The sequence below is a fragment of the Ranitomeya imitator genome, chromosome 1 (assembly GCF_032444005.1).
Source record: "Ranitomeya imitator isolate aRanImi1 chromosome 1, aRanImi1.pri, whole genome shotgun sequence".
Lineage (NCBI taxonomy): Eukaryota > Metazoa > Chordata > Amphibia > Anura > Dendrobatidae > Ranitomeya > Ranitomeya imitator.
Window position 1 is genome coordinate 127,728,129 of NC_091282.1, and position 15,378 is coordinate 127,743,506.

Genomic DNA, 15,378 nt, shown 5'->3' on the forward strand with positions numbered 1-15,378 from the left:
CTTCAGCTTTCTGTACACTTCCCCACTGGAAACACATGAAGGGTTGAATTCCTGACCCAACTTTAGCACGTCACAGGGATCTATGAGGCTGCTAGTTTTGGTCATTGCACTTGTTACCAGGGCAGGACACAAGCACTTTACACGCTCTCTGAATGAGGTCTTATTCTTCAGAATATCACCAATTGCCTGAGAACTATGGATCGAGTTCTGAAAAAAGTCCAGCCGGTAATATAGAAAATGTCAAATCCAAATGAATAACACCACGAGGAAATATCAGATTTGTTTTTTATTTTATTGTGGAACCAAGTTTGTTTCCTTTACATCAAATATCCTCAGTGGAAGTGGGGTATTGCACACAAATATCATAAAAGCACTACATATTACTTCACTGTAAACTAATGTTCTAGATTAGATATGAATCAGTAGAAGTGATGCGGGATTAGAAGACGATACCATACACAGCTGCAGACTGACACAAACACCATTCAGAACGAGAGAGGAGTGAGGACCTTCCCAGCCAACCACAAGACTGATCCTGGCCAAGAGTTGGAAGATAGACCGCGGCATGCATACGTGTTAGCATTAGCATAGTTCATTGCTGCCAGTTATTCCTTGTTATTACAGCCCAGTCTGGAGGGATTGTTACTTGTGGCTTCTTAGCATCCGAAGCCTGAAGCTATAGTAGTGCGGAGAAGCTTGTGGAAATCCTTTATATTCACTTGTGTTAAAATCTCTTTGTTACAAGTCTTAACCAAAACTATGAATAAAGCCTTTCAGCCATCTAATATTTCACCGAGGAGTTAAGTGTGAATGTATAGGTTAGTTCTTTTTTTTTCTTCAATTGCTGTTGGAAATAAATGGTTTGATGTAAGTCCTTAATGGGTGTGTGAATAGTCATACTCATCCTGGTGTACAGCATAGCTTGTTCTGGGTCTTATTGGTAAAAGGATGGTGGCACTGGCCTAAAATTAAATGGTGTGTCTATTGTAAAGTAAAATTGCAAATGCTAGAACCATAAATTCCAGTTGTTTCCCAGTAATGGAACCTGTCATGCACACAGTGAGACGCTGTAGACAAACTGAATTACTAATGTGGATAGCTCAAAATTAATATGAAACTAGACCCACATATGACTCTTCGGCACCACTGCTGACAAGATGCTGCCCCTCAGGCTTCTTTCACATGGACATTTTGGTGTCTATATTATGACTGCAACAGCCAGATCTTCGGCAATTCATCGGGACGTAAATCATCAAAGAACCAATCTATAGTAGGCCTGTATGGTACAGCTGTCACATGGCTATGTGAAAATGGCCTTACGACTGATGCTGTCTTGTCTACGAGTTTGTCTTTTAGACATCTACGACTAGTGGTGAGTGGTAGTGGGATTAATTTAAGTGTAATTAACAGGTCATAGGTCAGACTTAAAGGGTTTAGTAATTTAGGAAGAACACTAGTCTTCAAATTCTGTTCTAGGGCTCACAGCAGACAAAAATGGTTGACCTATTACTGCAAATACATCACCAAATTACAGAGCCATTAATTACATGACTTGCAGATCGTCTCGGTGATGTATTTATTCCATACAACCAGTGGCGTGGCCATCATGTGCGGATGACAGGCTCGCTTTTAAGTTGCAGTATTAATTTATTTTCCTACTAATAAAATCTGCGCCATTTCTATGAAATATCAGCTTTCATCTATTCCGTACCCTTTCATCATACAGTTACAAAGAATAAACTCTATTCTTATCATATGGAATGTGATCTATACATAGTATACGTTATTGTCCTGCAATCACTCAATAGTCCTACAAAACATAAAATACATTTGTTGGCATCAGAAAGAAAAGTCTATTTCTGTTCAGAGTCCTAATAGCAGATTGTAGCGAATACAGAGAATATTTACACTGACACCGGATATAAGGGAGCTAAGGATATTTTATGTGGCACAATTCATTATAAAGTTCTAAATAACATTCAACATCAACCAGGAAAGACAAGAGCGCAATCCCCTCTGGTGATTTGTTCCATAACGTTAATATGATGCACCTTTAATTCAGCATGCCCCGAAAATAAGTATGCAGTATACATTGAATAGAGGGGTGTAATTAGATAGTGCTTCAATAGCTTCCCTGATAAGTTTTCTTATGCTTCCGCCTCTAAATGTCTGATCCGGCAGGGTTAGAATTGTCAATTCTGACTGAATAAGTGTTTGAAATGGGTTTATGGTTCTCACCCTTAATGGTAAAGAGGTTACAAAGCACCTTGGGACCTTAGAAGGCTTGACTATAGGAAAAGACTATCCTATCCTTATCACTTTGTAGGGCAATTAGGGTTATTTTACACCATCCCAATATGTACATGTCATGTATTTAGAAGAGGAAATTATTTCAAAGGGATTTTATTAAATTCGATAAACACCTTCTAGAAACAGAGCCATCTCATGTGTTGTGTCTGGTATTGCAAGTCATCCATGTTGAAAAGAACGAGGCTAGACGGCAAAACCATACAAGACCATGAGCGATAGCAGTATAATGTCTTTAAAAAAAAAATATTCAGTGTCCATTTGGATAAATGACTGTGACATTGAGGACCAGTTTCCTGGTGTAATAAATAGTGAACGTGTTGCATTCAATGGGTGATCATCATAATCACCTTTGTATTATTAAGGACAAGCTGTAGTCCACCAGAAGAAGCTCAGATGCAAGTCGCAGGTGTCTGTCTGAATAAGTCTTTAGAAATAAGCTAGTGAGATTGAATGGAATCTGTCAGCAGGATTTGACCCCTGCAACTATTTATATGCGCGTGCAACTCTTTCAAAGACAAGTGCAGCAATACCTTTAGAAGACCAGTCCATTCCTTCGTTACTGATAAATCGGCATTTGAATTGATCGGCAATTGGGGGTGAAAAGCTATTTCTAGATCTGAAGCCTCTGCCACTCCAGCTCTATTCCCTGCCCAGCACCACCTCCTCCTGCTTGATTGATGGTTTTTGCGCTTGAAGTCACACAGCCTATTGGTTGTCAGTCAAGAAGTAGGAGGCAGATCTATGCGGGGAAAGAGCTGGAGTGACAGAGGCTTCATATCTACAAATAGATCTTCAGCTTCATTTGCATATCAATTCAAACTCTAATTTCTCAGTAATAGAAGACTGGACCAGCTATGTTAAGGTATTGCTGGACTTGTTGAAAGAGCTCCATGGTATATATTAATTGTTTGGGAGGGGTGTGAAGTTCTGTTGACAGATTACCTTTAAATGGGTAAGTAAAAATTGATATGGACATATTGGGACAGGCAAGTAAATATTTACAACGACTCGAGTTTTACCCTTTCACATCCATATGTAACATACAACCATGGGGGCAGTACAAGTGAACACAGCTGGAAAATGTGTATGGCAGAATTACCTGTCTATCTTACATTCCGATGCATTCCATTTAATTTATCCCAATTGAAAATATTGACTAATATAAAAAAATCAGATAAGAAGCAGAGAAACAAAAATATGATCATACATAAATAGCAAAGCAATAAATATCATTGCTTGTAAAAAAAAAGATCCTAATTCACAGCATTAACAGGACTGTACGTCCAACACAGTACCAAACATCAAGAGTGCAAATAAAATAGTGTCACATAATTAAATAAATAACAAATTATAATACAAAAAAAACATCAATTCAGTGGCATCACAAACCTCACAAGCCGTGAGTAGGACAGTGCATTTAGATGATTTAAAGCATTGATTAATAACATGTTTACATTCCGACACCTTTACTTATGAAGCTGCAATCATTGATCATGACACACACATAGCAAAGGCCATGAACTGTAGAGGGCAAACATACACCTCATTGTGTAATGATCTTCATGAGCAAGTATTCTATAGAAGGCACTGGTCACCATGTGAGGCTCTCCGGCTGGTATACAACTACTCCCGGCATGCCCTGGCAGCACATGGCTGGAAGTTGTAGCTGAACATCTTGGGTGAAGAGCTACAGTTTGGTGATCAGTGCTGTTCTGTCTCCGAAACTGAAGACATCATCAAAGTAAGAGGCATATTCACATACCCTCCTGACAAAATGTCGGCCTCCACTGTGATAAAATGACAGGTACAATTAAAGGTGATGTGCAGACTAAGAAAAACAAGATTATGCTTGTTTTCAAGCAGTGTCACTCTTCTTGGGCTTCATTTGCTATTGCAGATAAAGGAATAGGTTGAAATACCGGTCACAGCCAATGGACAAGAGTGGCCTTCTTTTTCAAGATAAAATTCTTGTTTTCTAACTTTGGACAAATCATTGTCTATTACTTTAACATTGATAGCCTATCCCTAGGATAGGTCATCAATGTCTGATCGGTGGGGTAAGACACCAGGCACCCCTGCAGATCAGCCGTTCTCTGTGTTGGCTGCGGCCGAACTGCTCAGTTCCATTGCTGCACAGAGCAGTTGCGTCCATGGAATACTGGCAGCACACCTGCCCCCTATTGATTTGAATAGGAGGCGGATGTACATGACCCGGCCGCGGCCATTATACGGTTGACAGAGCTGTGCTGTGCAGTTTTGTACCTGAGCAGTTCTGACCGCTGCCGACAAAGAGAAGAGCTAACTGGCAGGAGTGTCGGGGGTTGCACCCCCCACCGACCGGGCATACATCGCATATTCTAAGGATAGGTCTTCAATGTTAAAGTATTGCACAACCTCTTTAATACTTCATTTCCATGCCAATGATACTTGGGAGAATTCTTTGCCATCAACTAATATTAAATGTTTTTAGCACTAAGTATAATAAAAGGAAGAAATTTAGTAGCCACTCTTAAAATCAGAAATTACCCTTTCCTTACTCCTCTAAAAGGAACATTTATCATCACACAGCCATGGCAGGCAAAATAATTTTGCTTGCGAAATCAAAAAGTAAAAATCATAAAAAAAACGGAGTTTATATTTTATACATACAATAAAAAAGGGTCTGTACATCTTTTTCAAATCTTTGTAAAAACAAGAAACGTGTAACGGAGGAGGCGGGACAAGTCAACAAGGATCGAAAGAAAAAGAACACTCAATCTTTAACTTGCCTTGGCAAAGCAATCCTCTGTCATTGTGTATTAATGCAGTAGAATAGTTGTCATCCCGGTGGGTCCCATCAGCTCAGCTCTTGCCACCGTACAAGCATGCACACACTTCTGAATTTACGACCTTGCATACTTTAGTACACTTGCTGACTGAAGTTAAAAAATAAGTGCATTAAGTATCTTTGTACATTCAAGTCACTTCCTAAGGCAAATTATCTACCAAATGTACTCCCGAGTGCTTTGGTATTTTGCTTCTGTGTACTGACTGTGATTGTAAATGTGCGAAATTCGGAGGTTTGGTAAGATGAATTTAGCGGGAGCATGCCTCAGACACAATGCTTATTTTCCACCCTGTACAGGAATATTTATCATGGAATGATAATAGCAGGTATACTAGATATTAGAAGTGGTTGGGCATCTGATTTCATTTTTTTTTTTTTTACCATTTTTCACTAATTTTACCAAATGGTTTAACGGAAGGATGGACCAAAACTCAGACCCTGTTACTGTGACAATAGGACACCAAATACTGATAGCAATCAACTGTCCTCTGGGCTCCATCTTGCAGATCTCAAGTTGTGCGCCTGCAAATGACAATATAGCAGTATCACAAAAAGTAAATTAGTAATTAGCCTGTTATTACTGACGGAGAGATGCCACAATCATGAGCCATTACACAGGTCCTTCTTCTTGTCTCTCTTATTGTCTTTCAGTCTTGAAGAAAGTTCCCATCCGGGGCTAAGGTGAATGAAAGTGTACAAGAGCAAGTCCTAAAAACCTGTATAATAAACCTGGATAGCAGAGCTTGCAGTGACGTGAACTTTATAGTTTGCCATGAAGATAATATATTACTGCCACCTGTATCGCCATAACACAGGATAGCAGTGGGCAATATATCGTTCTGAAGAGAGTTCTGATCTATAGCTGACATTTCTGGTAATCACTGTGATCTGGTGAGGGATTGGGCAGTGATCTCACAGTTCAATTTTGCATGCTGGGAAGGATTCATCTTGCATAACGACTGTGCTGCTACTCGCTAGTACCATAATATTGAGGTCCTGCTGTTTTTCATGTGTCTCCTGGTACCATTCTCGCATCACTTCTGAATCATGGGTTGGAATAAGTGTGACCTGCAATTACAGGAAATGGGCATATTCTTAGTTTCATAAATTATCTAAAAAAAAATCTCTCATTTAATGGGAAACTTTTATGTGAAAAGAAAATCTATTAACCTGCAGTTATAGGATTAATCTGCAGGTAAAGAGTGTTTTGAAGTCATGCAGCCCCTGTACTGAGACCCCCCGACTGCCGGGAATAAATTAACTTTATTCCTCCCAGCAGTATCGGGCTTTCAGTCATGGAGGGGCAGCCAGTATGACTTCAGTCACTGCTCAGTACATAGTGAGCGGCAGCTGTAACTGCACCCTGGAACTGACTGACATCCAGCTTTGCATTGCATCAGTACTGAGTCAGCTGTCAGTCAGTGCCGGAGCATGGCTAAAGAATGGTGACTGACGCTTCGTCTCTGACTGAAAGCCAAAGGCTGCTGGGAGGAATAAAGTTTATTTCCTCCCAGTAGATGGGTTTTCAGTGTACAACATCGGAACACTATTAACCTGCAACTTAACCCCGTATCTGCAGGTTAATAGCATTTTTTTGACATGACGCGTTTCCTTTAAAGGGGTTGTAAACGGACATTACCCCTTAACCTGTCTGAAGCTGCTTCTGTGTGTATCACGGAGCCAGCCTGATGGGTTTTTATCGGGCCCCGCACAGCTGAATTACTGTGCAAGGAGAGCTTAGTAAGAGATACATGTGCTATACTAGTGCTGCACCCCCTTTATTTTCAAGAATGGGGAGGTTACAGATGTCAGTCACCTCCTCGTCATAAAGGAAGATTAATTTTCTTATTACAAAGGCAAAACAATACTCAATTTACAGTAAAAGCTAAATGCTCCTATCCTTAGGATCTTGCGAGCACTATTTTTATTTCAGGCACTTACGTTTAGCAGTAAACTTTTATGGTATTGAATGTCAGTCAAGCTAACAATGTGATATGGAACCCTGTAAAAATGTACAATACCTGCATATTGCTTCCCCACTGAGCCTTTCCTTCCAGAAGAGCATCCAGGACAACCCTGCTTGGTTCTCCAGCTGCCGCATCATTTCCACTCACTACATAATACGAGGATCGCACTCGCTTGAAAAACTCTACATCAACATTTTTGCTACTGCTGTGATTAGGTATATACACCAGGTCCAGGTAGACCGGCGGTCCGGGGGGCACTGCGGATGATTTTGCTGTCTTTGTGGCTCCACTTCCTGAAAGTAAATACAGGTAAAACTAAGCGAACAGTAGGTTTTTTTGTGTTATATGTTATATATTATGAGGTAAAAGATGGTCGGGGGTCATTCAGACTGATTTTCCAACACATTCGATAGACTCATGTAATGAAAAGTGAACAATTTGTATGAAGTTAAGTTTTTGGAAGCCATAGGCCGTATGCACAGGGGGCTATGCAAGAAAAAGCTGACACGAATATGCCACTTATAGAGCAGATTTATTTCCCAACATGTAAATCACAATTTATAACACCTTATGCCTTCCTTTCAACTGTGCTCCATTGCATATTTTACACACAAGACAATAATTAGCATTTTTAGGTTTCAAGATCTCGGCTACATTCAAGGCAGTACATGGAACCATCTTAAGGTTGTACAAGATTATCTTGAATGAGCGTTTATAGGAATGCTATTTTTACAATAATCTTGAAAACAGGCTGCCAATTTCCATATGAACGAGAAAAACACTTTTTTGACAGATGAAATGATTGTTTATGCTGAACAATAGATCATCAATCTCGGCAGCTTATCATCCTTGGTAAACCGAACTTGTGCTGCCAAGAAAAATGTCAGCCTATGGCCGGTTTCACACTTGCATTTGGGTAGAGTGCGTAGGGCTGCTTCTTCCTCCCTTAACCTCCGCCTACTTTTGAATTTTGACCCTTAAGCTCCGCCTAGTTCTGCATGTGTCCTGCATACCTATTTTTAACATTGAGTACGCAGGGACATGCATTGTATGCAGATGCGTCCTCATGCGTTGTTTTGACATGCCCGCCGACCGCACGGGAATGCAACCGGCCTATGTGCACTGAATGATCTAGTGGAGAAGGTTTAGGGCACATTTAAAGAGAGGTGTACCTGTGTACGACGGCTATTAAACAACAGCTGATCGGTAAAAATGGGTGGTGAAAATGCAACCTAAGGCCGGAGTCACACTACAGCGAGTTACGGCCAAGTCTCGCAGGTTAAAAACAATCTCTGGCACCGGCACACCGGAGCGGAGCGCGCAGCTCCATGTATTGCTATGTGGCTGCACGCTCCGCTCTGGAGTTTCGATGCCAGAGCTTGGTTTTAACCTGCGAGACTCGGCCGTATCTCGCTGTGTGTGATCCCGGCCTTAGATACAAGGGTTGTTCAGATGTGGAGCGTCAACACCTGTCAATGGCTTACGTCTGTTATTGCAGCTCAGCCACTTTGAATTGCATGGGGCTGGGATGCATTACCACGTACAACTTGTGGACAGCTCTGACACTGTTGTTGAAGAAACATGGTCATTTTTTCTAATCATGTCTAACCCCTTTTATAATTAAAACCTTGAAAACAAACTACTTACACAGCATCCACCCCATGGTGGTTCCCAAGAAATGGCAATTACACTGCTGTTTGCACTATGACTTTCTATAGAGGTATGCCGAGATGCTCAGACACTAGTCCCCATATTGTTAATAAAATTGTAGTTTTATAGTTATATTTAGTTATTGTCATATAGAAAGGGCCATTGTCACCTCAGGGGTTTAGAATATTGATGGTCTACTGTTAGGCAACAGCACCTTTAAGTAACTGATTGATGAGGATACCAGACCACTACGGACCTTATAATAATAGTCTTTCTTAACTATGGGCCATCAATATTCTAAACCATGAAAACCCTTTATGTAGATAGGAAAGGCTTTTTTGCTACCTACCTATAGTATAGAGCTATATATATTTCAAACAAAAATGTATTGTTATTTTATGAACATAATTAAAGGGATTATATGGAGTTAGAACCAGTGGCAAAGTGATCCAAAGCTTGTGTCTGATATTGCAGCTCAGTTCTATTGGGGCTGAATTGCAATATCATATACAGCCTGTGGACAGATGTGGCGCTATTTTTGGAAGAAGGCAGCCATATTTTTCTACTTGTGAGCAACAGCTCGGCTTTTTTTTTTTACTTTGCTAAAGCTGTAGTATGATTGGTTACTATAGACAAGAAGAACAGTTTTGCTCTTAGACATCTTTGATAAATTAGACTTTAACAAAAAATGATGTCATTGAAAAAAATGTCTCAGGTGATCAATTAAAATATTTCCGACTGACCTGTGGATCCAGTTTTAGTTGATTTTGTTGCACTTGTATTGGATGCATTCTTGGTTTCCTTATCCTTCTCCTCTACCTTTGCAGCTTTGGGGTCAGTAATTGAACCACTTTTTGGACCCTTCTCTACCGAATCTTTCTTTTTTGGAGCAACACTCTTGGAACTTCTCTCCAAACTTTCTTTGATTGGTCCAGGTTTTGGGGATGCTGCTGAAATCTTAGATTTGATATCACTCTTTCTAGCTGGAGAAGATGATTTAATTTTTCCTCCTGCTTTTTTAGTTTTTCCTTTTTCTTTTATATCTTTTTTCATAGGCTTGCCTAAGCTTGGGTCAACAGGTATAGTTTCTGGATCCATCATTGAGACGTCAGGGTGCCTAGGAGATGGGCTTGGATCCTGCATGGGAATTGGAGGAGGATCCATATGTTTATAAGTTACTGTTTTATCAGTAGGGATTGTTTCAGATTCATCTTCAGAATCTATGTTTGCGTCTGCTGTTATAGAAGGACACTCTTCAGTTTCTGGTGGAACATCTGAATCTGTCTGAGATGGAGCTGATTCACTAACTGAGGTTGGAGGTGTTTCATCACATTGACGTCCTTTCTGTTTTCCTCCTGAAGGTGGCTGGGCTCCTCCAAGTTGAGTTAATGGCTTGTCTAGCTCCTGAGCTTGCTCCTCATTTGCAAACCATTCTAATGGGTTTGGATTAATAAAAGAAGGAGACAGTTCTGTTTTGGGGTGTTTATACTCACATGCAGAAACAAGACATAGATCAACTTCTTGTCGGTTCTCAGCAAAAGGTGACTTATCAGAAACAGAATATCTATCATTCATTTCACGGGAATAACTATAAGCCTCACATAAATTATTCCTGCCATCTAAATCTGCTGAATAAGCAAAGGGGTTTGTGTTATGTAAAACTGAGGTTTCTTTCACTGCCCTTGATTGAAAGCCAAATGGTTCATCCGAGGAAATTGATACAGATGAGGCTACTGAACCGTAACCCATTGCTAGATCATTTTTTGTACATGGAGGTTCAACTGTACCAGGTGACTGTCTAAGTGAAGATGGTGCTGGAGTTAATGGAGAAGCATCTGTTTCAGGAGAGAGCTTTCCTTGCATAAAATATTCCTGCTCTAATATTGGTGGGGAGTAAAGTGGCATATCTGTATTTTGAACTACATCTTTCAAGGAATCTTCTTCTTTCAAAGGGGATCCTGTTTGTGAAGGTGTGTGTGCTGATGAAGTAGATGGTGATGCCTCTACCTGAGGTTCAGTTGCTGCATGTTCATGATTTTCTTCTGCCATATATTGATTGTCAATTGAAATCTTGTTACCAAAATAAGAGTTTTGATGGTCTGATGGACTATATTCTACTTCAGTTGGTCCATTTTCTGATATATGTAGCATACTAGAAGCTACTGCTGGGTGTTCTGGTGATTGTCTACTAAAGTCCATGGCAAAAGATTGCTCTGGTGATTCCTGACTGAACTCCATTGTTGACTGCTCTGGTGATCTCTGTTCTTGGAGTGAGGATGTAGATTTTCCTGTTCTAGGTGAGAAATCAGGTGGCGATATGGACATTGGGCGGGGACACTCCTCTCTAGATGGTGATATTTCTGTTTCGTGAAATGTTGTTGGTGTCTGAACAACAGAGACTGACAGGGAGTCATCTACTTCTGTGGAATGTGGAGACCCAACTTCAGCATGAAGAGAAGGGGAAACATCATCTGTAGTTGGCTCTGGGAATGAACTGGTAGCAACAGAAGCTGTGGAAACTGATGCCACACCTTCTATGTGAGAGTAAGTGTCTTCTGCAACATTTTCATCTACTGGAGTGGCTGATTTATCTGATGCAGTGCCTTCAGAAATAGACATCTTTGTATCCTCCTTAAATAAGATAAATGGGTTAGTGCTTATCTGAGTGGGAGAAAATTCTCCTGCAATTTTCCCCCCATCAGGTACATTGGATGCCATATTTTTGGCTTCAAAATGAGCACCAAGTGTTTTGCTTTTCTCTTGTATGGCATCAGACAACATCGCAGACACAGGACTAATCAGCGAGGGAGAAGGTCCTTCTTCAGACATACTAGCTTGTCCGGAGGACGACTTAAGATCAGAGGTTAAAAATATATCATAGGGTGTCTCTGATCCAATTAATGGAGGGCTGCGTAATGGTGATAAAACTTTTTCAATTGGAGATTCAGAATCTGGCACTGGTTCATCCATGGGACTTATTCTAGGGCTTTCATTCTTTCCTTTATCATCATAGAATTCGAACACAACATCAACAGATGGCTTTTCTATATTCTCTGTTGGAAGAGTTGTGCCCTTTTCTTCTGTTGGTGACTGATAGTAAGGTGTGTGGCCAGCACTTCCCACAGCAGACTGAGAAGGAGATGCTACTTCTAAGGTTTTATCATCTGGGCTAGGACACTGTTCAGTCACTTCTTGCACTTCATCATGCAAGTCACCAAGATCAGATGTTTTAATTTCATTAGGGGTCAAGTCAAAATTAACACTTCGCTCACTCAGTGGTGTCTTAGAAATTGGTGATGGAAGCACTGGACTTTTACTTGGACTTAGCTTGTCGTCAGATTCATAATCATCCTGTATTTGTAAATTTGCAGAACTTTTTATTTCAGTGCTTCCACACATGTAAGCTTCACGCAGAGCTGATTTGGAGAATTTGTCTTCTTCTAGAGATGAAGGTGGAGAAATTGTTGATGCTGAAGCACTATATTCCTTACCATCAGTAGCATCAGCTTTTGAACCATCAGACAAACTATTCAATTCATCAGGTATTGGAGAAATCCTTGTTTTTTCAAATTCCTGGGAACACAACATTGCCTCATATTTAGTGATGTTGACATACTCTTGTGATGGGGATTCACTTTCCTCATTGTTTGTCTCATCACTCATTACATCTCTTGGTGTTGACATATCATCCATTGGAGTTGGTTCACTAGATATTTCAATGGTTGAATGAGTAAAGCCTGAAGTGGCAGTAAATTCTTCAGGTTGATCTTCTCTATTTTCTTCATCAGATACTGTTGCTTCACTCTCAGAACCGCCAGGTAAAGTTTCATCATGAATAGAAGCTCCTGGCTCTACAGCAGGTGACTGGGGCTCAGATGTTTTGGATGGTGTAGATGACAAAACATATTTATCTTCATTGTCACTAACAGCTTCAAACTTGTCTTTTGCTGCAGCATGATAATGGCATTCAACATCTAGCTTTTCTGTTTCCTGATCATCTTTTGCATCATCTGTTTTATCTTCATCTGCCTCTTCTTCTGTTTCCTCTACATCTTCTTGTTCATCTGCTGCCTCAGAATCGGCATTATCTTCATGACTATGAAGCCTGCCTTTCAAATTTTGAAATGCATCATTATCAACTTCTTCATCAGTTTCTGCTGACTCAATGGCGTGGGGTTCACCCAGTGAAGCTCTTTCTTCCATATCTTCCACCTGTTCCTCAACCTCCTCTGTCTCTGCTTTTTCTTCATAGTCACCAGCTTCAGATGATTCTTCAAGCCCTGTTCCTTCATCTTCATATTTGTCATTTTCATCTGTCCTGTGCTTTTCAATAATTTCTAATTCCTCTGGAGTCCGTTCACATTCACCTTCTGTAGTAGTTATTCCTTCATCTGGCGAATCTGCAGGTTCTTCACTGCTAGCATTATCTTTCTTGATGATATAGGAATCAGTCTGTACAATGACTACTTCATCCCTAGGAGACAGTGCCTGTAGTTGAGGCTTCCCTTCTCCACTGAACTTGACTTCTTCATCTTGGAGGTCTTCAAAGTCCTTTGTTAAATCTTCAGGGGAAGACATAAGAGATCTTTGTGATACTAAATCTACAATATTTTCAGAAGTTGCAGCAGAAGCTTTAACAGATGCCGCTGCTGCAGCTACAGCTGCTGTGGCTGCAATAGCACCTGCAGCTGCCAGTGGCTTCTTTTCAGAAACTTTTTTAATTACTTTCGACTTTTCCTTTGTTTTGTTAGTAGCGGCTGCTTCCTTTTTAGTAGATTCCTCTTTCTTTTGCACTTTTCCTTTAGCAGCAAGCTTTTTAGCATCAGGAGTTGCTGATACTTTCTTAGTTTCCCTTGAAGGTTTTTTGGTTTCTTTTTTAAAATCCTTCTCTTTTTCATCTTTCTTAACTTCTTTTTTCAAGTCTTTCTGAGAAATTTCTTTTTTTACATCCTTTTTAACTTCCTTTTTGTCCTCCTTCTTGATCTCTTTTTTCACTTTCTCTTCCTTAACTTCCTTTTTCAGTTTGTCTTCCTTAATGTCTTTTTTAGGTTTTTCTTCCTTAACTTCTTTCTTGAGTTTGTCTTCTTTAACTTCCTTCTTTAGTTTCTCTTCCTTCTTAACTGGAGTTTTGTCTTCCTTTTTTGGTGCTTCTTTCTTTACTTCATCAGATTTTGCTTTTATTTCCTTTTTTACAGCTTTTTCCTTTATGACTTTTGGCTTAACGTCAGCCTTTTGTTTTTCAATATTTTCTGATTTAATGACTGGCTCCGCTTTGTGTGAAACAGGCTTTTCTGCTGAGGATTTGGCTTCATTTTTTACAATCTTTTTAACAGACATTTTTTCCTTGTCTACCTTTTCTGCTGGTTCGGAATGGCTGCTTTTTACTACTTCTGAATGTTCTTCTCTTGATTCTTTTTTCACCGGTTTGCCGGAAGTAGTTTTTGCGGACTTGAGACTCTCTTTGCTTTCTGCCCTCTGCTTCATCTTTGCCTGCCTTACTGCAGGGCTAGAAATAGTATCACTTAGGTCTTTCTGTGTTATGACCGGTTGCTTCAAAAAGTCCAGATGTTTGAGCTTTTCAAGGCCTTCAAGTATTTGGTATTGTGTAGTATTTCCTGGAAACAAGACTCTTACTATTTTCTCGGAAGGATTTGATGGATGCCATACAATAAGAGAGGAAATTGAAGTTAAATAATTAATAGGGACATCAACTTCTTGACCATTAGGTAACACCAAGCCAGCTTTTTCTTTGCTGGTGCCTGACCACTGCTGCATAAAATGCTGAGTTTCTTTGCTTCCCTTTAATGGATTCAGCACATACATCTCAAGTTTTCCTACACCCATTTTTTGAAATAAGATAATGGGTTCAGTAGAGTTTCCTACACTTCTGAAAAGAGGTTCCGGTTTCATAGATAATTTACTTAAGTACTGAAGTGTAAAATTAGCTTCTTCTATGCTTCTTCTAACTTTAAAGTTGGGTTCTGGGTTTTTCATATTCTCTGGAACATTAAGAAAGACAACTCCAAGGTCTGGAGAGATAAGATTTTTCATCCAATCACTGTTGGTCGTTGAACCTTGAGACTGTTCCTCTTCAAGCTCACATATTTTCCTTTGAAGCATACTATTGATACCAGGTAGATTATCATCTCCAATGTGGGTGAGCAATATTGAATCCACCCTATCTAAATGTCTAATGAGCTTCCAAAAGCAAGATTTTCTCTCAGATCCACCATTAATGAGCATGTTAAAGCCATTCACTGCAAACAAAGCAGAGTCACCCCTTCCTCCTGGGAAAATATAGCAACATGGCTTTGAAAGCTTAAGAAAGCCACCAGATGTGGGTGGTTCTAAAATGTCAAAAGGTGATGGTATTTCCACAGATTCTGATAAGTATTCTGTAAATTCAGAAAGTCCTTCCATTTCTGGCAAAACTGAAGATGAGTTGAGTTTCATATTGATGAAATCTTGAAGGTTGTGTCTCTCTAGATTAGAATTTTTCCAATGACCTTCTTCAGGACAAAAAAGTGTAAGGCTTGCTTTATTTGCAGGATGTGTATTGCTCAAAAGTTCACCAATCTACATTTGGAGACAAAAAACAAACAAACATGTATTTAATAATGAATA

At 39.9% G+C, this 15,378-nt stretch overlaps 1 protein-coding gene across 1 annotated transcript in view; it reads right to left on the bottom strand.

Moving 5' to 3' along the window:
- Positions 1-273: 273 nt before the first annotated feature.
- The window catches only part of MAP1B (microtubule associated protein 1B), a 172,597-nt gene continuing 157,492 nt past the window's right edge, over positions 274-15,378 (bottom strand). Inside the window, exons 5-7 of the mRNA XM_069750631.1 lie at positions 9,498-15,330; positions 7,159-7,397; positions 274-6,205 (exon numbers count right to left, since the gene is read on the bottom strand). Of these exons, the coding sequence (XP_069606732.1) occupies positions 6,050-6,205; positions 7,159-7,397; positions 9,498-15,330 (6,228 nt within the window). The 3' untranslated portion in view covers positions 274-6,049. The remainder of the gene's footprint in view (positions 6,206-7,158; positions 7,398-9,497; positions 15,331-15,378) is intronic.